Below are 25,407 nucleotides of genomic sequence, written 5' to 3'. Positions count from 1 at the left end.
GCGAAACCAATAATTCAATTCCGAAGTTCAATTATACTTTTTTAGACACAAGAAAAGATTGAAGAATGATTATATACATACCTAGTGCCCAGAATCTGCTTCCTTCTACAATGAATCGTCGTGACTCAAACAAATTCTGCGGGATGAATTTTTGAACTTCCAATCCGTTTTCTGGATTGTTGCTAACGGAGCAGCGGTCAGACTGTATTTTACTAACCTATGTTCTTGTTCTGACTAAAACAGGGAAGACGACTTCCGACTTCCTTCTTCCTTTCTCTTTCTAGTTAGTTATTAATTGAGGTTAGGACTCTCTTTTTCCACTGGTTATTTCCTTAATTTAAGGGGTTTTAATTATTCTGTTTTTAAAAAAATAAAATCGGAAAAGTGGTTTAATTGTGATCATCGTTTTTTTTTTATGGTTAATGACCAAATCCGAATTTAGGGGATCCCCTATACTCATTATGATGCATGTGATCAAAACTGTAACTTATTGCGTACGCTAAGACTCGAACTCGAGATTTATGTTAAACGACTTAAAACTCTTAACCACTTAAATCAATTATTAACCTCATTTGATTTATTAATATGCATGGATAATAAAACTATTACAATTATTTTACAAATCTTAAGCTGTGGATTGCTATTTTCCGTCCTCAAATTACTTATCACCGTCTCCTCTTGGAGGCTTTTGCCCTTTTCATTTTTTAAACTCAAAAACTGAAATTCTCTCAAATTTCTTCGAAATTTAAAAACCTGATCAACATTCATGAGACTTAAACATGGCAAAGGAAAAAAACTAATGATTCCCCATATAAGTATTTTTATTTGAAAATCGAATCGAAAACACGAGTTTCATCTCAGGATTCGGAGAAAAAATTCATCCAAAATGTGCTAAACGGGTGATTCACATCATTCCGTCTAGGTAGAAACGGATGAACTATCCGTTTCTGCCTAGGCGGAAACGGGTATATATATATTGATTAAATTGGTTAGTTTTTGGAGACGGATTTCAATTAGTGTAAATAGGAATTGTAGTTATTCGATTTCCTCAACGTTCTCCGGTCCAATTTTCATAAATCCAATTTTTGGCTCGGGAGAGAGAGGATATTAAGTTTTTGAATGGAAAAATGAAAAGGCCGAAAATGTCGCCGAAAATGTCCAATAGTTAATTTGGGAGCGGTGAATAGCAAAACCCATTATTTTTCTAGTTTAAATATTTTTTTATTCAATAGGAAAATAAATAAATAAATAAATGGGTATTATAATATAATATTATATATATTGATAAAATAAATATGTAAATTTTATAAAATATAATTTTAATTTTTTAATTTTAATTTTAATTTTTTAACTGATATTAATTTAAAAAATAATAAATTATCCATTCTCTCTATCCTCCTAAAATGCATCTTTCAATCAAATAAACCCTCAAACAAACACTCCATATTCGAACAGGGTTTAAGTGCCCTTTGCAAAACCTCACTCCCCAAGAAAAGATCTCTGAACTTTCTTTCTGATCATCGCGAAAGCCCAAAATATGGCCTCTTTCTCCGCCGCCAGGTCCATTTTTCGCTCTACCTCCTCCGCTCGCAACGCCGCCGCACGCTTCGCCTCAAAACCCAAAGCCTCACCGGCTTCTCCCTTTCGCTCTCCCGCGAACAAGCCTCTTTCTCAACCAATTTTCAGGTCGCATTACATTTCCCCTCTATATACATGAACATCTTTTTCAATTATTATTTTGTTTATTGGAATTAAGTTTCTAAGATTGCGTTTTGTTTCGCTGATGAAAGGCGACCTGTAGAAACGAGCTTCTGTGTCGAATCAATGATGCCATATCACATGGCTACTGCTTCGGCATTGATGAATTCGATGCTCTCCGTCTCTCCACGCAGCTACGGTTGGCTTCTGGAAGGTATTAACATTGTTTTCTTTTTTATCTTTCTAATTGAATTTGAATTGGTGTATGGATTGAACCAAAATTGATGGGTTGACTATTGAATCACAACTGATCTCCATCAATGAAAGTCAAATTGTAGTTTATTTAGGTATATTTCATACTTCTGAAGCTGTTATTAAGTGTATAATTTCTCAATGGGTTAAGGAGTATTAGGTTATCTTAAATTTTAAAGAAACCACTGTTCGAAAATTGATGCCTAAATAACTATACGGATAGGTGTTTATATGTGCTTATTTTGATTTACTGTCTTCTTCAGAAGAACGGTTCTGTCTCTCTCTAGGTTCACCAATTTGTTATAATTTTGTAGATTCTTTCTTGCTGGTGTTATCCCTTAGGTCTGTAATAGAACAGAATTTGCGGTTCTTTCATGGATATTTGTAGAATCATTGACTATTTGTATGATTGTAATTTAGCACAAGTGGAAAAGTTAAATTTGCAGCTTTAGGTCCTTCTGGTTCGGTCGTAACTGGAGATATGTTTGAGCATATAACAAATTCTGATGGCATAACTTCAACCTTTGTCCATTACCATTTTTTTTCATGGCTTTTAGGAAAAGGAAACTATACTATTGTTTTTTCTTTTCATGCTTCATTTTTATAAAAAGAAAATAAAAGTAAGTGCATGTTCCTTCTCTTCCTTGATGTAGGACAAGATGAGACTAGATGAAGATCAGGAAGCAGAGATGGACTTGGACTGTTTTGCTTTCTGAGCTTTTAAATTAAAGGAGTTGCATCGTTTATAGACTAAGTGAGAATATTTATTAGAAATAACTGTGAACTGATGTAAAACGGCAGCAATTCTAGAAAACGATTCCTGGATTTTTTTCCCCAGCAATTCAGAAATTAATCATATTTGCATTTTATGTTAACTTGGATGAAAATTTCTTCTCAATTCAATGTCTTTTTTGCCCCATTTGAGTCTATATCATATGCTTGGACTGCTATAGTTTTTCACCTTACTCATCTGATGCCATTAAGAGTTCCATCGGAATACTTCCCTTAGATTGTTTCTACATCATAGTTGTTAAATCGAGATACGACTCGTGATTCGAAATCTCATTTTGTGAATCGAGACTCGTGAATCGTATACGGATCAATTTTAAAATATTATAAAAAAATAAAATATGAACCATATTTAACTTTAAATATGGGTCTAAAAATGAAATATTAATATCCAAATAGAAATATTGATCAAGTTAAATACTTAAAAGTTGAAGAGTCGTCTTTCAATTTCACAACTTCAAGTGAAGAGTCATAATTATTTGAAACATCTCTACACTTATTTATTCTTTTTATTTTTTTTATGTTTAACCGTAACAAATAAATTTCAAAACTAGGACCTGTACGTTTTCCACTAAATGGATGTTACAATCATTAATATCATTTATTTCCAACACAACATTCGATATTTAGACTTACAGCACAACAATTATTCCACTAAATGGATGTTACAATCCAGTACCTGTATCGTACGTTTTCCATTTTACATTTAAATTTTTTTTTTTAAGGCAATGCCATGACTCGGCCGACTCGGGTGACTCGGCCGATGCGGCCGAGTCATGGCCGATTCAGGTGAATTTCGAGTCAGACCATAGAGTCGACTCGAAATCCACCTGAATCGTATCGACTCGTACGAGTCGCGTCCACTCGTACGAGTCTAATAACTATGTTCTACATGTTTATGCTAGAGTTTAGTTTTTGTCCATAAATTAATCATGTTCACTTTTTCTCTTATCAATTATCATATGGAAGTTTAATAATTTGAGATTTGTGACCAATATGTGTGGCTATAAAATGGTCCATCTGTTGTAAGTCAAACGTTTAGCTAGTTGAATTTGAGCATTTTTCTTCATTGGTTTTGATCTGAGAAAAGAAAAGAATCTGACCACTAGAGGAGCATACTGATTATTTTTATTTAATCAGCTTGCAATGATGATGTGTGATGAATGCTCAGAGGATTCGAGCCAGTTTTAGTACAAATCTGCCTTTAGAAGTTTTGAATGAGCAGCTGAGGAGACAAATTGGTATTCTTGCTTCCGAAACCTAGATGAATTAGTTGGCTTTTCCCCCTTTTCTAGACCTGAAACACACCACCTTTGTTTCCCCGTATCTTTTGAGCCTGAACATGTACTGTTTATAAATCAATTTAGAAGAATGTAATGAATAAGATTGAATTGACACATATATTTCATTTGCCTCCTTTTTTTGAAACTTAACTATTGTTGGCACGGAAAAGACTAAATGTGAACCATCCTTGTATCTTGCATTTAATCAGCTTGCACTGATGATGCGTGATGAATATCTGGCGGGTTCTGGAAAAGTTTTTGAGATGCTTGAATCCTAAAAGAATCTATCACAATGAAGCTGAAGCTTTTCTTCTTTCGCTTTTTGTTTCCTATTCCGTTCTTCTTTTGTTTGTATTCTTAGCTAGAACCATCAAGAATCTGACCGGAAAGGAAATTTAAACTGCACAATTTTAGCTTAGTGTCATGTACTATATAACGGCTACTTTATTCACTGTAATGATTGCGAAAGAAGTATTGTAAAGAATTAATTAATTAGTATATTTTCGCAGATGCCTTTCTAAATTGAGAATTCATTTTCCCTTTATGTCTGACTTAATCTATTGTGTTTAGGGTTGTAATCTGTTATTGGCAAGTTCGGCATGCAGAAGGGCTTTGTTGAGCTTTATGTCTTTATTTTCTTAATAATGTAGCAATACAGTTTTGTTTATCGACACCGATGAGCGTCTGACTATGTATTGCTTCTGCTTCTGCCTACTATACGCTTTGCTTTCGTGCAATTCATCTTCATAATGGTCTTTATACGTATTCCGTTTTCGTACTGTAGATGGATGAAATTGTATGTGTGGTGATATGCACTGCTTGCTTGCAGGTGTTTCTTACTCGGGGAACTGATGGCAGTTCGTTCTACTCGAGCTCTAGGTTGATTATATTCAGAAAATTCGATACTCGAATTGTTGATCGCCTTTTGTATGGTTGTAACTTGTAACAAAAAAATTACTGTCTTTCCCTGATTTCTCTTAAACCTCAAATTTAATCATTAGGTTGCTTTATTTACGGTTAATTGTCGTAATCTTGTTGCTATACTTAATGATTTTTGGTCCGCCTTCCAGCGATCATCGATGTTTTCTTGTAAAAGAATTATGAATAAATGTTAAACGTTTTAGCAAAGGCAGACTCCTATGAGGAGACGGAGTAAACCAACGATTAAGCGGGGGTCGGTCTTTTCATTACCGAACATGATTGAAATTTGCAGTTGACCGGACTAAATTTTTTTGAATTTTAGAGACGAACTGTTTCTAATAGGCATTATAACGAAACTGAAATTTATTAGTGAACTAATAACCTAATTTTGTTAAGAAAAATGTAAAACAGTGTATAATAAGGAAATAACAAAAAATAGTGTTACATTGGTATTAATTATAGTAGATAGATAAGTAAAATTATAAATATGTAAAATAAACATTATATATAATTTGACCATTCATCGTTAGATCTAAGCTTATTAAATTTAAGCCTTGTGATGTTTTGAATCTTCATCTTACGATTCTAATAAGTTTAGATCTAATGGCGAATGACCAAATTTTACATGGTCATTAAGGTCCATGTGATCAAAATTGCTCTACTCTGATTTTTATGTTAAGAAGAAATTGCAATTACTGGTTAATTGAACTTCATTTTTGTCTGGTTGATTAATTGTGACTGTCTGATTTGGAATAAGAAATTGCAGTTGTTAGTTTTGATAATACCACAATCTCACATCGTTGCAAACGAACACCTTATAAGGCTGCACGAAAGAATGAATTAGAACGACCACACTTAAACAGTATGTGTTCCGTTGGATCATACCTTGGTGTCTTTCATCACAATGGAGAAAGGAAACTAAATTCGGTGGATGAATCATGAGTCATGACAAACTAATTTAAGCTTGATTAACAATCCAACCTAGCTTTCTGGAGTGATCAACTAACATTTAAAAAAAATTGAACATATATTATGAAAGAGTATCCATCCAATCCAACATTATATCTATTATTATTATTATTATACTCTCTCTGTGCCATTATATAAATCGTTTTAAAATATAAATTATTTTAGTTCTTAAAAAATTTCTAGTTTAGTTTTTCGGTCCAAACATTAAAATTTTGTCTTGATTTTATGTACATGTGTTTTTTAACATTTCAATGCTTATTCCCCGACCATTAAATAAAAGAATTTTTAAAAATTAACCAATATAAATTCATTAATTTAATTCTATATTATTGTATTTCTTAGTTAATTTCTTAATTTGTATAAAAACCTCTGGAATGATTTAATAATGATAATGGGACGGAAGATGTATTAAATTATGTCTAATTGATCGATTGGAATAAATAAACTATAAATAATAATAATTTAAAGTTCTTTGTAATTATAAAAAAATATTACTCATATTCCCTTATATAGGTCATTCTAGTATTTTTAGTTTAGTTTTTTGGTCTAAACATTAAATTCTTATCTTCGTCTGTACTTTTTTTTTTTTAATATTCCAAAACTTATTCACCAATCATTACACGAGAGAGACTTTTTTTTTAATTAATCAATATAAATTCATTAATATTACTCTATATTAATTATACTACTTAATTTGTATTAAATACCCTACAATGACTTATATGGAATTGAAGGGTATTTTTTATTAATTAAAAAATATTAAAATTACTGTTTGGTAATTAAAAAATCAAAAATAAAATTTTAAAAAATTAAGACAATTAAGTAAAAAATAACCAATTTGCGAAGTGCATTTTAAAGCTTTTATTAATTTTGCAATTAAGTAAACTCAAATATCAATGAAGAAGGAATGCTTTGAAATAATGAAATGAAAGGTCAAATTTCACAGTTCCAATATTTATAATTATCGTCAGATTAATAAATAAACTGCACATTAATCCAAAAATCTAGATCAAATACAATAACCATCAATTAATTAACTGAGAATTTTGACAGCCTAAAATAAATTCAGACACTAAATTCCCATTCTGATAAACTTAAATATTCCCATACTGAGATTGAAAATTACAGCTTACCCAAAAAAAAAAATTTATACCATGCCCCAACATCTGTCTCTTAATATAACAGTCCATAAGCTAGTAACAAAATAATTTCTTCACTAAATTCCCAAAATATTCACCCCTTTTTAGACTCTAATCATCCTTGAACAGTCACTAGTTCATACTCAACCAGGGAAAGATTGTTCTGTTCTTTAACATCAAAACTTTCCGGTTCGGTAACTTCGACACGTCCCCATTTGTCTACTGCTAGCCTCATCGACCCTTTGAACATGTCAATCTTTGCATTACGCAGGATTACAGTGCCACCAGGGTTCATAAGATCAACTGCATAAAATATGGCTTGGAGTTAAGAACATGGTGAAGAGATATAGCAACTAATAATCAATACCCGATAAAGATCCGCATAAGAAAATGAAAAACCGTATGAAAATATCCTGGCGTATTAGATGTCTCATGTGCATGACCATGCTAGAGATGAGATCTACTAACTCCTAAGCTTCTAAACTCTAAGGGTTGAATGAGCGATGTGCGGTCCATGAGACAAGGACCAATATTTAGAATCAGGGCAAAACATGATCAACTTGAATTCAGGATTTGTTGGGGGGAGGGGGAACAAGGGATTGATAGAAAAAAACAAGGATATGGGAACATGTAAGCAGAAAAAGAGGAAAAAGTCGAGCTACAAAGAAAAATTCCCGCAACATCAAGATATGCGGTCCATGCTAGAGATGAACTTTCCAAATCAATCCACTTCAGAATTTTAACCCAAAATGAGACCAACAATCAAATGATCCATTAAAGCATCAAACTTAAGTGAATGAATCAAACATATATAAACTCAATGGGGGCACAAAACCTTCAATCAATTAAATGAAGCCGTTAGCCACTAGCACAACGTATCCTAATTCAGAATCCACAATTCTCAGACTCAATATGCATCTGAATTTTCAGTCAGAAATAATTTTGGCCAAAATTTAGCTTAACTTAGAGGTGTCAAAACAGGTTATCATGTCATAATTGTGATCTATTTATTTATTGCACATAATTATATACAATAAAAATGATATAAATGACAACTCTTACATCGTCACAAAGTCCTTCAAAATGAAAGGAACCTAAACAACCATCATTTAAGTTTTTCCATAATATATTAGCTCAAAACAAGCTTAACATTAAGGTGCTTTTTAACTAGAAGGGATAAGTTACAAAAAAATAGGCCTATAGTTTTTGGGAAAGTATCCATTTAGGCTCGTCGTACAAAATAGCACCAATATAGGCTTAACGTTTAAAAAATGTACCAATTTAGGCCTCTATAACGGAATGAGACACGTCATTAAGTTCTTAACTGGGTAATAGGAATGACGTGTCCAATACTTCCTGGAGGTCTAAATTGATACTTTTTTAAAGGTTAAGCATATATTATTGCTATTTTGTAAGTAGAGCCTAAATTGATACTTCTCCAAAAACCATGCGTCCATTTTAGTAACTTATCCCTAACTAGAAAGAGAGCTTGGTAAACATTCTGAAGTTGAGGGGGCAAAACAATAGAAAATACAATCACACCCAAATCTATCAGTTCTATGTTTATCAAGTTAAAAACCAAATATATCAGATGATCGAAAGCTCTACATCAGTTCATCTTCCATATACTCAACAAAAAAAAAAAAAAACTCATGAAGCTGCAAAAAACAGAGAGAGAAAAAAAATTAGACGAACCTTGTTCATTGCGAGCGGTGAAGACGATAGCACCAGTATCGTCACCAACGAGACACTCGGAAATACGGGCGGGACGGGCAGGACGAGTATTCAGAGACATAGGAGCGCGGCGGGGCTTAGGGACCGGAACAGCCTTAGAGTTGACTACTTTGACGATGAGATTATGGCCGGTAGTGCCGGGCTTAAGTTCTTCTACCTTGATGAAGACAGGCTTTCGCTTCTCCGCTGTGGCCATTATCGAGATCGAGATGGAGATCGAGAGTTTGATGAACCCTAGCAAGCAAGTCCTCTGGCCTGGGTCAGAGAATAGAGAATTTGGAATTAGGGTTTTTGATTTGGGGGTTTGTTTGGTGTTTGGTTTTGGCTTCTTGGAGTATGTTATAGCACTGCAGGGTTTATGTTATGTAGTTTGTGCGTATTTGGATGATTTCATTCGGTGACATTAGGTGGGACCCTTCAATTTCTCTTGGGGAAATGGGTAAAATTAACCCTAATTTCATAGGAAGTTTTAATTTTACGAAACGGAAACCGAGAGAATTTACAAGAAGTGCTTTTAAGGCTTTTGAACGTAGTTGTTATCATAGGAGTAAAAAGAATAAATGAATTTTAACTATCTTTGTATCATTAATACTATATTAACACATTATTTATTATCAATTAGTAACACATTAATTAAATTAATAAAAGAAAATAATTATTATAAAAAAAAAATAATAATAAAAGAAAGTAATAGTTATAGGAAGATTTCTACAAAAAAAAAAATAGTTATAGGAAGATGAAAAAACACAAACCGAAGGAAATTCAAAAGTTACAAATAAATCTATATAAAAAGCATGATATATAATTGTTTGCACCGTAAATAAATTTTTTGCTTTTAATTATTTTTAATATATTAATTGGCCTAACTTACATCTAAATAGATTTTCCAATAGTGAATACCGGAGGAAAACTATTTTCTAAGGTGAACCTCAAGGGGAACCTAAGGTAAATCAAAGGGACATCAGAAGGTCAATTAATATTTTAACGTGTATTTTTACGAGCCAATTAAAATGCAGAAAAGTTAGAAAGCGTCATAATCAATTTCATCGTGGAAGTCAAAATGGAGTGGTTACTCAATGTGATGGAGAACGTGGATTAGTGGAAAGAAGCAGGAAGTTACCTCCAACATCTATAAAATGAAGAAATCACGATGACAACAACCCAACTCAACAACTCAACACACACAAGCAAAACTCTAGCAAATTATCTCTAGATTTCAGGATTTTTATAATTATCAGTTGTTCTCTTAGTTTCAATTTTCAGATCCAAAGTTCATTCATTTCCCAGTATATTTTTATTTTATTTGTTGTTCAATCATTTCTGTAAGGTCGGTATCGTTTTGATAATCGAATCTTTGGAATTTTACGGTCTCTTTATTCCATACAATCATTTGATAATTAGAAGATTAGTTAGGCGCAATTTCATTTGTTACGTAGAAGTCAGAAACTGCACTCAATTTCATACTATAGTTTGAGAATACTATAATTCTCTGGTACGCCCGTAATTTTCCACGAAAGAGCCAAACAATAATATTCCATCATTATATTCATTGGCCACTGAAAATCAAAGACCTCCTCAACCTTTAATTTTGATTATGTATTAGTTTTGTTCTTAATCTTATACTTCTGTTTTTACTTCAAATAATACAGTCTTATAATTTTGTTCTTACTTCATTAAGAGATTCAGATTTATTTAGGAGCGAGTTCTATTGATAAACTGTATTAATAGCATTTTCTTTAGGAATTTAGAGAATTTAGACTTGGATATCTCTAATTGAAGAAATCTGGTGGAAATAGAAAAGACATGAACAACTGAAATCGGGAAAAACAAATGTGTAAAAAATTACAAGAAATCATTATGTTTCTGAATGTAATTATTCGATTTTTTTTCATATGTATTAGTTATTTTGTTCTCAATTGTGTTGCTCACACTTCTCGCTGCCTTATTTATGTTTTCTTTTTTATTTGTGTTTTTTTCAAAGGACTAAAATAAAGATTTTGTATATTTTCATTTCTTTTTAATAAGTTGCTAGGTGTAATCGTTTCGATTGTTAACTCCAACTAAAATTTAGATTTTCGGCTTTATATGAATTCAATTATTAGGTTTAATTGGAGTTAGAGTATTTCCAATTCACTGTTTTTTTTATTTGTGTTTATGTAACTCATATTGATTGATTTTTTTTATTTTTATGCATTTTTTGTATGAATAAATGTAAAATTTCACATAATAGTTGCTCATTGAAGTTTGAGACATATTAAAAACATAATTAAAGAGATATTGAAACATTATACTTACGATAAAATTTATTTCAATTATAAATCATGTTTTGTCATGATTACCATTTTAAGTTTCTTTCTCATTTTTTAGTAATGGATTCCACATTATTATTATTATCAAAAAGTTGAGTTTTTTTGCTTAATTCTTTACACGGGGAGTTTGTAAGCGTCAAGTACACTTGTGATAACAACCCAAATTATTATTGAATAAGGAATAAGGGAAAATTAATAGAAATAATGGCAAACCATTATTCCTTCTAAAAGAGATATTTATGTATGATTAATGTGGAATTAATGCAGGATTAATGCAGAGGTGAATATGCAATACTGAGGAAAATGAAGGAGTCTCTAGCATTATGCCACGCCACGTGGACCATGACGAGATACGCCCGATGAGAGCGAGTAGTGGAAACCCGCCATAGCTCTCAAGGAGAGCGTACATACGCCTTGACGGATCTAAGCATACCAAAAGGCGCCTTTATTACCATCCATGAATAGGAATAAATACAATTAAATGGCAATTAATAGCCATTAAAGGGGAATAAAGACTTGACTGTTCGAATACTCCAACTCTGAGGGTTTCAAGGATAAATGCTGGGATTAATGGAGAATTGATAGCAATTAAAGATAAGTAATGACATGACTGTTCATCTACATCTCCATAACATCTAAATATCATACATGGGGAAAAAGGATAATTAGATAAAGAATGAAGGATCCGCCATCAATACTCTTATGGATAAGGATCCACCGACGAATCTCCAGATGGCGTATAAAGCAAGACTCATAGGTGGCGGATCTATGGATTCCTCAACACGCCTCAAAGGGTCAAACGCCTTGGGAGACCCGCCGTCAAACATCGATACGCCCAATGAACGGCCAAGTCGATTCCCAATAAAGGCAACTAATAGCCCATTAATAAGCTAACGGTCATACTTGAATAAGATCAGTAACCGCCATTAATGAGGCATTAATGGAGACTTTCTAGTTACCAAGAGTTACAACTACATGAGTATAAATAGCTTGCATCCTAAGCTGTTGAGGTACACTTACTGATTCTCTACTCTTGTGCTTACAGTTTATTCTCAGAAATATTACTGACTTTGGCATCGGAGTGTCCCCGGCCGATCCCAACGGCGCCTCACAGGGAAGTGCTCCGATCAATGATTTTTTCACACGTTATCAATTGGTGCGGTGAGCGTGGATCGAAATAGAAGATCACAAAATCTTGATTGTACAGAGTTTCAAAAAGAACAAAATAATGGAGTCAACGGAATAGAAATCACAATCTCAAACCTTGGCTCAATCAGTACAAACAAATCTATCCAAAGATAAGGTTCTCTATATATTGGTGAGAATGAGTTTTCTACATTAAATCTGGAATTTTATGATAAACAAGATAAGTTTCTTCTCCTTTCTTGTTCCATTTTTAATTAAAGAAATTTGAAATTCCTTACCCTTATGAAGTGCTATGAATATCATTTATGTTATTATGATAAATCTAATAAATTGTGAAAGATAAAGTCATAGATCTTTCATTAAATCTTACATGCTTAATATGTCTCATATTTTTATGCATGACAAGTGTAATAGGCTTTTATCATTGAATTAGTATAAGATGCATGTATAAGATCCGTAATCTTGGAATTTTATAAAAAATTCATCCATTCAAGGTGATTTTACCACTTAATATTAAGATATCATAAAAGGCTCATGTAATTACAAATGATTTAGGTCTGATCAGTCTTTTGGATGAACATGCATATAACTATTAGAAGAAATTACAAAAAAAAATCATATTTGGTTTTTCTTGTATAATTCACCATCTATGTATGGCTTTTTTCATATATAGTACTTTTAATATCAGAAATTCATATTCTTGAATATTGTTTTGTCAAACAGTTATTTCATTCCCTTTTTTACAAGGATGTGTTTATTCATATAAAAATTGTTTATCTGACATTATTAGAATTTCTTTTACCAACGTAAGAGACTTGAACATATTGAATCTATTTGTGATTATCATGTAATTGTCCCTAACTATTAAAGCCATTATGGGATGATGAATTACCAATTTGGATAAACGAAACTTTCATACCCTGAGCTAACTACAAAATAGTGCAAGTGTAAGTTTCGGATCAGAACATTAATTTATGCAAAATTCTTAGGATATACATGACAGTTCCTTAGAGATTGTTTGGATGATGGTATATGAAGGTAGGTGATGATGAATTTTGAGCAATTTTCCTTACACCCCAAATTGGAGGAGAATCATGGTACATGTACCAAAATTACCCTTTGTATTTTATTTTATTTATACAAATGAAATGATATAAGAGTAGTTTCATATATAACTACATTATTAAACCATCATTTGTCTTACTTTAATTACACTTCATCCAAACAAGGCATTAATGATCTCTGAATGCCATTAATGCATGGATGCACAATATTGATTGCAAGTAAATAGCAACTATGTAAGATATCTTACTCAATATAGAATGTCATAACTTTTATGATGTTTAAAATAAATATGTTATCTTGAGTATTAATGCGCATTGAAATACAAAAGGACATTGTTCTTAAACCATTTTCATTATGGTTATTTATTAAGAATTCATTATAATATTTATGTGCAGTAGTAATCTTTATGGTTATGACCGTTATACGTGGTATTATTAACACAAGCATGAATAAAATTCTATTATGAATTTGTTTGGCATATAATATTTACTTGGTTTTATCCTTTGACTAAGTTCATTCTAGAGTCAGGGACCAACGTGAAGGAATTACTAAATTGATTCCAAGATGAACTAAAAATTCCATAAAGAGACATTGCATCGTGCATGATATTTGCCAATGAGGCCAAACAGTCTTTCACAATGAAGTTTGTTCCATGGATCAAACCATTGATCCCCAAGGTAAGTGAATATAGCTTTTATGCCTTACCACAATCTTTTAATAATGGACAGGATATGCCCCACTTCTGGAGTTCTTTCAATACTAACCCACAAGTACAAGGGAATCGCTAATACTTCAACCAGTGCCAAACACTGGCATGAAAAATAAAGCTCAATCCAGAGAAGTGTACATTCAGAGTCGCTTCAGAAAAATTCCTTGACTACGTCATTAGCCAAAAAGGAGTTAGAGAAAATCCATATAAATAAAAGCCCTATGAGGAGAAAGGTGAAAAGAGCGCCTAAATAAAAGCCCCACAAAGGGTGAGAAAGATCCAGAGGTTGAACGGGCGGATCATCGTACTAAGAAGATTGTCAACAAGCATTTCAATGTACAAAACAATTCCTAGCAGAACCACCCTTGATGAGCAGACCAATTTGAAGGGGAGACCTGCATTTGTATCTATCTATCATGGATAAAGCTATGTGCACCGTGGTTATTCAAGAAGAAGAAGGTCAACAGTTCCCCATCTATTATGTTAGCAAAATGTTGAAGGATGCGGAGACAAGATATTCGAAGCTAGATAAAATGGCTCCAGCGGTTGTGACAACATCCATCCGCGTCAGACCATAGTTCCAAGCATAACCTCCACATGATCGAGATCAAGATTAAGAGCCGACTTCACCACCACGATTCAACACTGAACACAGGGATGATGAGATTGAAAGGCGAGTGCATGCTGCTCTAGATAGATGAGAGAACAATGCAGAAAGGTACGCCCGTGCAGTTAACAGGAATTCGCCATTCACAACACGGATCATGTGGTACGAGGCGGACAGAAGGTTTAAAGCTTCCAACTTGCCACAATATAAAGGAGAAGAGTGTAATATAAACGGGACATTACATATCCCGAACCCAAAGGAGGGGAGCATGTAACCGTTGGAAGGAACGCCAAGACGTATTACAGGTTCCATAGAAGAAATGGCCACCACATTTTGAAGCTTGCTGGGAGCTGGAAAACTAGATAGATTTGTCTACAATAACAAATAACAAGACGACAAGCAGAAGACAGATCCCAGAAAGAAATTCAAAAGTGTCATTAATGTAATAGCAGATGGACCAGTGTATCAGCCACCCGTGAAAAAAGCAAAAATATCCGCCCTGGATAAAACATCCCTCAATTGCCCCTTTTGCAGGAATAGGTCCAGTAATCTCTCCACATACAAATGCGTTGGTAGTAACAATGACGATTGAAGGATGGGAGATGAAATGAAGCGAGTAATGGTAGACACGGGCAGTTCTTGCAATGTCATAACCAGAGGTCACACTATCCGGACCAAGGGCCAGGTAACTTTGGAATGCAAGTTGGCGGATGATGATCAAGCGTGGATTGATGATCTGGAGTTCTCTATTATGGATGGGCAATTAGCTTATAACATCATTCTTGGGCGGCCGTTCATCTCAGAGGTTGCAGCCCTAATTTCCATCCGCCGTCTGGCAATGTACATTCCCACCAGCAAATGAGGAGTAATGATTAGCGGGAACCAAAAGGTGGTTCAAGAGACCTACTCGGCGTCACTATCGATCCGCCCACAATCTAAAGATGACGAAGGTGAGGAAGATGAACTTGTCACTATAGCTTTGGGCGACACAGAAATGTTCCTTATTGCTGATGGAAAGCTGGTGTGGATCTCCAAAGGATTAAAACCTAAGATCAAGGAGGATGTTACGAAAAGTTCTCATTGAGTCTGAAAGCATGTTTGCATGGGAGAATGAGATCCCCACAGGAGTAAGCCCAGATGTGATTACTCATAAGTTAAACATCATTGAGGATGCGGTTCTAGTTGCTCAGAAAAGACAGAACCATGGGCCTGAAAATTAGTATTTTACGTATTCTTATATGTGCATTAAACTGTTATAGTCTCCTATATTTTATAATTTGTTCTTTTTCGCCATATTTCTTATATTCATTTTCCTAGTTTTGTTCTATTTCTTTCTAAATTCTATAGAAGAAGAAATAGCAAAGCTGAAGAAGGCGGATACAATCAAAGAGGTGATATACACCCAATGGCTGGCGAATGAAAAGATAGGACAATTGATCCCCATCACGGGCGGATCCCCTTTCCACAAAGATAAGAAACACAGACTCTCAAGAGCTTTCAAATGAGCTCAACTCTCTCCTCAAAGATAAGAAAAATATTGGTCACCATCAAAAGCGGGTTAAAATTATCTCAAACATGAGAAAATTACACCTTAAACTTTCTCCTCAAATATAGGAGAACAATAATCTCAGCGGCGAATCGATCTACCTCAAAGATAGGAAACGATTGATCGCCGTCAGGGACAGGTTAAAAGTTTCTCAATCGTGAGCTCTTTACACCCTCAAATATTCTTCTCAAAAGGAGAGTATTAAGACCCGCTGGTGGATCGATTTACCTCAAAGATAGGAAACAATCGATCACCTAGGGTAGCTTAACTTCCTCACCAGGAATAAAAGCTTATAGCCTTCAAAAAGGTTCACACATTGGGGTACGGCTGGCCACCTACCCTAAACAATCGGAGAAATCCTAAGTAAACCAGATTCTAAAAAGTTACTTGCTAAAAGATATAATGCATTAGTAAAAATAGTTCTGGAAAGAAAAGGGTTCATCCAAATAATGAAGCCTCGTCTTCATCCAAATAATGAAGCCTCGTCTTCATCCAAATAATGAAGCCTCGTCTTCATCCAAACAATGAAGCCTCATCTTCATCCAAGTAATGAATCCTCGTCTTCATCATAGAAATAACGAAGTCTCACCTTCACAAATGCAAAGTAAAAATACTTTGGAAAATGAGTAAAGGCTAAAAAGGCAAATGCCTAGAGTGTCAAAACCCTCCACAAAATGCGCAAAAGTCCCTAAATGGCTGATCATTCTTACTGATCCCTAAGGGCGGGTCATTCTCCTCAATATGGCAGAACTGAAGAAAAGAAGTCCCTAAGATGAATCATAATCCTATGCGGTAGGAACAAATGGTCCCATAGAGGGCGGGTTATTCCCTTTCTAAAGGAAATATAACTCTCAAGAAGCCCCTAGAGGCTAACAATGAATACAGCTGACCACCTATCCACGAAGAAGAAAAAAACCCCTAAAAGTGCATCATATCCATATATGATCCCATCTAGGGCGGGTCCACTTTCCTCCAAGATAGAAAAATAAAACACCATTTAGACAGCCCTAAAGAGCTTTTTATACCTTTAGGGGGGCTTCTGATAACAACCCAAATTATTCTTGAATAAGGAATAAGGGAAAATTAATAGAAATAATGGCAAACCATTATTCCTTCTAAAAGAGATATTTATGTATGATTAATGTGGAATTAATGCAGGATTAATGCAGGGGTGAATATGCAATAATGAGGAAAATGAAGGAGTCTCTAGCATTATGCCACGCCACGTGGACCATGACGAGATACGCCCGATGAGAGCGAGTAGTGGAAACCCACCATAGCTCTCAAGGAGAGCGTACATACGCCTTGACGAATCTAAGAATACCAAAAGGCACCTTTATTACCATCCATGAATGGGAATAAATACAATTAAATGGCAATTAATAGCCATTAAAGGGGAATAAAGACTTGACTGTTCGAATACTCCAACTCTGAGGGTTTCAAAGATAAATGCTGGGATTAATGGAGAATTGATAGCAATTAAAGATAAGTAATGACATGACTGTTCATCTACATCTCCATAACATCCAAATATCATACATGGGGAAAAAGCATAATTAGATAAAGAATGAAGGATCCGCCATCAATACTCTTATGGATAAGGATCCACCGACGAATCTCTAGATGGCGTATAAAGCAAGACTCATAGGTGGCGGATCTATGGATTCCTCAACACGCCTCAAAGGGTCAAACGCCTTGGGAGACCCGCCGTCAAACATCGATACGCCCAAGGAACGGCCAAGCCGATTCCCAATAAAGGCAACTAATAGCCCATTAATAAGCTAACGGTCATACTTGAATAAGATCAGTAACCGCCATTAATGAGGCATTAATGGAGACTTTCTAGTTACCAAGAGTTACAACTACATGAGTATAAATAGCTTGCATCCCAAGCTATTGAGGTACACTTACTGATTCTCTACTTTTGTGCTTACAGTTTATTCTCAGAAATATTACTGACTTTGGCATCGGAGTGTCCCCAGCCGATCCCAACGGCGCCTCACAGGGAAGTGCTCCGATCAATGATTTTTTCACACGTTATCAACTTGATAAGATATTTATTCTTTCTTGAAGCAATTTGGATTATGACATATATGAACTCAAAATGAAAGTAAATAAAAATAATTTTTTATAATCAAAATCCTAAAATGTACATTAATTATGGGATATTGAGACAGTTACTTTTGCAACACTTTGTGGGTTGTACAAAATTATTAGTATTTCAAAAGTTTTTTCATATATTAGTAAATTAATGGTTTAATAATTATGTTTTTATAACAGTTTTATTTGTATCTATATAGATGATACTAAGTTAAATTTTAACATTTTCATATATTCAATTCTTAAAATTTATTAATTATAATTTTTATTTATTTCAAATAAAAATTATTTAATTGGATCGTCATATCCCTTTCATTTATTGTCTATTGACTTAAATTTTTAAGTAGGCTGATATTGATATGTGTGTGATATAGAAATATATCATATGCAGTCTCATACTACTTTTAGAATCAAATTCATTCGTTTTAATTTTTTATTCATGGATTTGATATTTCTCCCAATAAAAATCATAATTGTTGTTCATTTGATATTGCGTTTTATAGAACTGTGGCTGCATTCACTGAAGTTGATATACCGTTAATTCAAGCATATTGACATTATGAAAAATATATTCATAGTAATATTCATTTATATGAATAAATGTGATGTGTGTTATAAGTTTTCTAAATTTAAAACACGAGTGTTTTATTGTTATAAATATATTTATTATATTACATGTTTATTTTTTGACGTGTACTTTTTATTTTTTATATCTTATATTGAAAATTGTGTTAAAAAATAATAATTTTTTATAATAATCCAGACATTATTATTAAAAAAAAAATAAATCATAATAATTACTCCCACAATAGATGTCTTTCTAGAGATTTTTTTTGTTCCACAATACATGATATTTTGCTTCAATCTATGCACATTAATTTACTTTTACCAAATACACCCCTATTTAAGTTGGCTTTTTACTTTGGAATAGATGAAGTTACTAGTGGATGCAATTAATACAAGGGTAACAGAGTCTTTTGCTTAAAATTAATTACATTCTTTAATTAGTGTATATTAACCTTAAAAGACATGTATTGTGGACCTTAGGGAGTATAATATACTAATAAATTGATAACATCGGGATATTATCGCGAGGACCAAAAGAGATAATCGCCTCAAATATGCCACGTGGCATAGGAAACCGCCCGGCGGATCCCCCTGGGTTAGCTCTAAGAGATCCGCTGGCGAATCTCTCCACTTACTTAAGTAACGGCTAACCGTCAACTCGGCCATAATGATCATTAAATGAATCATTAATAGTCTTAACCCGCCAGGTTAAGAGTAACTTGTAACCGCCATTAAATGAGCATTAATGGAGACTCTCTAGTTACCTAGAAGTTACAAATCTATCTACTATAAATAGCCTACGTCTAGGCTATCAAGGTACATGCACTCATACTTACTTTTCGCTAAGCTTTGTCCATTCAGTTTATTCGCTATATTTGTTACTGACTTTGGCATCGGAGTGTCCCCGGCCGATCCCAACGGCGCCTCACAGGGACGTGATCCGGTCAGAAGTTTCATTTGTGTTATCAATTGGTGCGGTGAACGTGGAATCCTTAACCCAATAAAGGATTTTTCGGTCACATTGAAACATCATGAACGATGAAATACTAAATCCCTCCTCAGGGATCGAGTCGCCAGTAATCACACCATCCAGTGCTGGGCACACGGGTACGACCGCTCCCACAATGAATATCGATGGAAATATGCCCCCAGCATCCTTCCTTGATATGTGTGTTCTGGATATCGAGGCGCGATATGGGATTGAAATTGGAGACCGCCTTCGAGCGTTCACAACTATTCCTTATAGTAGTACGGTTTCTACGTCAGTGGTCTCGTCTCTACCTCCATTAAACTTTGGTCTAGGACCAGGGGCTCGTAGCTCTTCATTCCTTCAAGCTCATAACGTTGACTCTATGGTAACCACCACGGCGCCAAGTGGATCACGACCAGTTATGAGGGAGCTGTTTCCTGGTGAAGGAAGCTGTAGGAATGACGTGGTCCCCCCTGGCGGATCAGAAGTTCCAAGGTTTAATCTTGATGGGCCGAATGTACCCAGACGACCACGGACGAATTCGTCCCTTGGTGGATTTAAAGAGCCCATTCGCAAAAAGCACAGAAAGAACAAAGATAAACAGCCAAGATCTCCTTCGCCCCGGCGAACAAAATCTTCACGCCGTGGCAGATCTCCTCCATCTACTGGTCGTAAAAGGAGTAAGAGACCAGAAAAAACGTCTCATCTAGGAGGACCGCCACCCCATCCATCTTCGGGAACTGTTGGACACACTCTGACAGGAGGTCAACCAGGAGGAAACGAGCTGAATCCTCCAAACAAAGGAAGCGGGGGAGGAGGCAATAGAGGAAGAAGGGGAGGCGGACGAGGAGGACATTCGCCATCGGATTCATCGTCCGAATCGAGTTCTTCATCTTCTCCGAGCAGATCGCCACGAAGAGATCATCCCAGGGCGGAGCCGGAGAATTTTGATGACAGGGTCAGAGCCCTAGTGCTTCAAATGAATGAAGAAAATGCTAGGCATAATCCATTCGCCAACAGGGATTCGCCTTTTGCTGCTTGGACTGAAGCAGAGGAAACTGAAAGAGCGTTTAAAATCCCTAATCTGGCAATTTATACAGGTAAAGACAACCCGGAAGCTCATGTTCGAAAATACAGAATCATGGCCAGACTCAATCGAGCCACCGAACCTGTGCTTTGCAAAATGTTTGTCACCACGTTAGGAGGCCCGGCTTATTTGTGGTTTCAATCCCTACCTCTAGGCTCAATAAACAGCTTCGATCAATTGAGCAGGGAATTTTGTGCTAAATTCGCCGGTTGCATTCCTGCAGTGGTGAAATCTGGAAAGCTTTTTGAGTTAAAACAAAAGGCGAATGAATCCCTCCGAGACTATGTAGACACTTTTAATCAATTGTGTATACAGATCGTTGACGTAGATATCTCCGTAGCTGTGGAATGCTTTGTGAGAAACACTACTTGTAAAAGTTTGCAAGAAGACCTCATCCGCAAGAAACCAACCAGCATGGCGGAATTAATGGAACGTTGCAAAGATTTTATAGAGGTAGATGATATTCGCCGAGGCTCACCATCATCGCCAAAGAAGGATCGAGGCGAATCCCGCTCCCGAGACCGAGATCGGGACAGAGACAAACGTCAAGATTCTCCTCGAAACAAACGAAGAGATTCCAGGAACAAATCAACATTTGTCACCTCCTTCACACCTCTTAATGCTTCTAAAAGTGAGGTTCTTATGTGGATCGAGAACAGCCAGCACAAACGGAGCATTTCATACCCCGAGCCAAAAGGGGGGGAATATACCAATAAAGGCAAGGATCCTAAAAATTATTGCAAATATCACAGGAAAAATAGCCATGATACGGATGCTTGCTGGGAGTTAGCTCGAGAAATTGAACGACTCATTGAAAGAGGTAAATTGGATCGGTTCATCCAAACGGAAGGAAAAGACGATGATAGATCCAAGGAGGATTCAAAGAAGAAAGGAAAGGGCACTATTAATGTCATAGCTGGCGGACCTGGTTATCAACCAGCATCAAAAGAGGCAAAAATGATCAACCTTGATGGGATATCGTTAAATCGCCCTTTTTCAGACGCAGGTCTAGAGATTGCACCCCATGCGGATGCACTGGTCGTCACAATGATGGTTGAAGGCTGGGAAATTAGACGGGTGATGATTGATACGGGAAGTTCATGTAACGTCATCACTCAAGAAGCATTCATCAAACTTAAAGTTGATCCTGTCCAAGTGGAACCAACTATGGTCGATATTCTGGGAGTCACTGGTCATACCATTCAGACGAAAGGCCAAGTTATTTTGGAGTGCGAACTTGCTGGGGATGATCAAGTTTGGAAAGGAGATCTGGAGTTCTCAGTCCTAGATAGACAATTGGCCTACAATATTATTCTCAGACGACCATTTATCTCCGAAGTTGCGGCCCTTATCTCTATTCGCCATCTAACACTTTACATTCCTACGGTCAATGGAGGAGTGATGGTTAGAGGTTGTCAAAAAGTGGCTCAAGAAACTTATTCGGCTTCGTTAATGATTCGCCCTCAATCTAAAAAGGAAACAGAAGAGGAATGCACTACAATAGCAGTGGATAAGGATGATGCGGAGGACAATACATTACCACACATGGCGAATCTCTTGAGCCGACATAAACACTTGGTCAGAGAATGAAATGCACCTATGGTCTTGAGTACTCTTTTTTCTTTAACAAGCTTTTTCCCACGAGGTTTTTCTTGTTAAAGGTTTTAATGAGGCTCATTTGCAAAGACCTATCTCCTGTAATAAGGTGTTTCTTCCATTAATAAAGATTGTTGGTTTAATTATCCATTTTCTTTTTTATGATTCACTACTGCAATATCAATATTCCAGTCATAAAAAGGAGGCATCCAACGCTCCTCACAATCACAACAGATCCGCCACTTGGCAGATCATGGTCACCAATAGAGTTAAAACGATCCTTGGACGCAAGGTCTTTACACTCTCTTGTCCTTCCCTAAGAAGGACTTACAAGTCCTACGGGCGGATCGTTTCACCTCAAAGATAGGTGGCAAAACGAACCCCTGGCAGCTTTACTTCCTCTAAGGAGGAATAGAACAGCTTCAAACCTTCACAAAGGTTCATACGGTGAAGTATGGCTAGCCACCTACTTCAAACAAAAATCCTGAACATATTCGCATTCAAAACACTATCGGGAACAAAGTGTAAAAGTGAATTAAATAGCAATGTTTGGAATCATACTGGTTTTTACAAAAACTTATACAAACAAAAACTAAATGATAGCAGGGGCATCCCCTTTTACGCCTCCCTCACCCGCAGGGCACATCGGAGGATCCTTTTTCTCCACAGTTGTAGATTCGCCACCAAGAGATACCTCCTTATCCCCTTTTGGTTCTGAATCAGCCTTAGACGGTATCTCCTGAGGATCATCCTCCACAGCTATGGTAGAAGGCTTAGCCTCAGGCAAGGTTCCTTTCATCCATCTTCTTACATAATCGCGGAGATACCCCTTGGCATCAGGCATCTTCTTGAACCTCGCCACATCCTCCGGCTCAAGAACGACGAACTCAGGATCTGTGAAATCGATTCCGGGATGAGCTAAGGAGAAATACGCCATAAGCATCTCTCCATAAAAGAATGCTTGTTCGCCTGCCGTGTATTCCGCCTCCCCGAGAGCATCTTCATGATTTTTAGCATCGGAGGCTATCTTTGCCTTTAACTTCTGTATCTCCTCGTCTCGGAGAATCAAAGCAGCTGTGGCAGAGGCCAAGTTCGCGTTAGCAGAAGAAAGGTTGGCATTGGCAACGGCAAAAGAAGAATTGGCATTTGCCAACTCTTTCTCCAGCTTCTCAACAGTAACCCTATCCTGAAGCAGCCCGTTCTCCAAGGTACGTAGGCGGGCGTACAGCTGAGAAAAGCAAAACAAGTTAGCCAAAAAGCAGAAACAAAGAAATCATCACACTCTTCCAAAAAACTTACTGAAAGAAGCTCCGATTTTCCCTTTTGGACGTGGATCGATCTGGGGATTTGGTCATAGCCCCTTTGTACTTCTCCTACTTGTCCTAGAGCTTTGTCCAGGTTATTCAAAAGCGATTCATCCTCGAAAGTTCGTCCAGCCAACTTGGCGGACCAAGATTCGCCAGTACTGGGCTTCGCCGTCTGCATAAGTAAGAAAGACCATACGCCACTTCAAAATCCGACAAGCAGGCAAAAGAATTCAGAGATGCATTACCTGAACCGTTTTTTCAGTAGTCTTGGCAGATTTAATGGCATCCGCCATTATCTTGGTACTCCCAATGGTATTGGGCCGCCTCTTCTTTAGTGGCGGGTCAGCAGTCGTCTCCATAGGGCGTTTGCCCGTATCAGTTTGAGGGATAGCCTCTTGATTTTTCTTGCGGGCTTCCTCTTCTCGAAATTGCCTGCGCGTCTCTGCAAGAGCACGATTTTCCTTAGATGCAGCCCTGCCAAAAGAAGATATCAAAATAAATTAAAGCTCCAAAAATAAATAAGGTACCTTGATCAAATTGAGTTATTTTCGAGTAAACAAGTTAATCCTCCACTCGGCGGATCAAAGGAACGTCGCTCATCATGAAGGCTAAGGCATCCGCCTTAATTTGCTTCATGAGATCCGCCACAGCCTCATCACCAAGCGTTAAGATTCGCATGTCTCCCGCCATGTGTAGTGGACGAGAGTTCCAGACTAAAGGAAAGTCCAATGGCTCGTCCTCCTTTATCCTCACATAGAAGAAACTCTCATCCCAGCTGTGCACGTTGTTACGCCTAAATTCGATGCCAGATAACAATCCAAGGCCATATCAAGCCAACCATTAGGATGTAGTTGGCTGACAGCAATGTCAAAATACGAGAGGATATCTGCCAACATCTTGGGAAGAGGAAGGCGAAACCCTCTCTCAACATGACTACAAAAAACAGTAAAAAAGCCTGTCGGCGGATTGGAAGGGCGTTGATGTGAAGCAGGGAGTTGGGTTTCGTAGTTTTTAATCCACGGAAAGCGATCTGATAGGTTCGCCAAATCCGCGGCACTCATGCGAGACGAAGTGGATTCTGCTCGAGGTGTCTTCTTCCTAACAGGAACAGAAGAAGAAGCCATTGAACCCAGAAACCGGTTACGGGCACCGGCCGGAGCGAAACTAGAAGGAAAAGAAGGATTTCCAGAGGAAAGAGTCCGATAATGGCTCTGCGCCGAGTTATTGAACTCAGCTAAACCGGAATTAATTTCTCCGGCGAGAAATTGGGAATCCTCCGACGAAGACGAAGACGAGGACCAACTAAAATCTACTTCAATACGAGGAGAAGATGGCAAATTAAAAAGTTCTGAAGTTGACCCTGAAGACGAAGATGAACTTCTAAACATTCAAAAAATGATGTAAAGAACACTTACATGGAAATGCAGAAGCTTGAGGTTTCTGAGAAAAACTCCGAAAAGGAGAAGAAAATGGAAAGCAAGGGAGAAAGAGAACTCCAGAGAAGGAAGACGGCATTTTAAAATGCTCCTAGGGCAGTGTGATTACACGTGTCAACCCTCAAAGAACCTCGAATAGAGTGCTCATTAATGCGGAAGCGTGTGATGGCGCGCAGA

General features: G+C 36.3%; 2 protein-coding genes across 7 annotated transcripts; one reads left to right on the top strand and one right to left on the bottom strand.

Annotated features, from left to right (window-relative positions):
• The first annotated feature begins 1,417 nt into the window (after positions 1-1,417).
• Positions 1,418-5,144, top strand: LOC136231236 (protein NUCLEAR FUSION DEFECTIVE 6, mitochondrial-like). 6 transcript variants are annotated; one of them, XM_066020554.1, is made up of 3 exons: positions 1,418-1,686; positions 1,791-1,912; positions 4,807-4,829. In XM_066020554.1, the coding sequence occupies exons 1-3, from the start codon at positions 1,538-1,540 to the stop codon at positions 4,812-4,814; spliced, it is 279 nt and encodes a 92-aa protein (XP_065876626.1). In that variant the 5' UTR covers positions 1,418-1,537; the 3' UTR covers positions 4,815-4,829. The 6 variants fall into 6 exon arrangements, with proteins under 6 accessions (XP_065876626.1, XP_065876625.1, XP_065876624.1 ...); XM_066020553.1 differs by lacking the exon at positions 4,807-4,829 and adding an exon at positions 4,593-4,787; XM_066020552.1 differs by lacking the exon at positions 4,807-4,829 and adding an exon at positions 4,232-4,549.
• Positions 5,145-6,917: 1,773 nt separating this feature from the next.
• Positions 6,918-9,133, bottom strand: LOC136231016 (uncharacterized protein At4g28440-like). The gene is made up of 2 exons (XM_066020246.1): positions 8,747-9,133; positions 6,918-7,354 (listed from the first exon to the last, which is right to left on the bottom strand). The coding sequence occupies exons 1-2, from the start codon at positions 8,979-8,981 to the stop codon at positions 7,167-7,169; spliced, it is 423 nt and encodes a 140-aa protein (XP_065876318.1). The 5' UTR covers positions 8,982-9,133; the 3' UTR covers positions 6,918-7,166.
• Positions 9,134-25,407: the final 16,274 nt, after the last annotated feature.

The sequence above is a fragment of the Euphorbia lathyris genome, chromosome 5 (genome assembly GCF_963576675.1).
Source record: "Euphorbia lathyris chromosome 5, ddEupLath1.1, whole genome shotgun sequence".
NCBI lineage: Eukaryota > Viridiplantae > Streptophyta > Magnoliopsida > Malpighiales > Euphorbiaceae > Euphorbia > Euphorbia lathyris.
The sequence above is the reverse complement of the archived record's forward strand: the minus strand, read 5'-3'. Positions and strand labels throughout refer to the sequence as shown.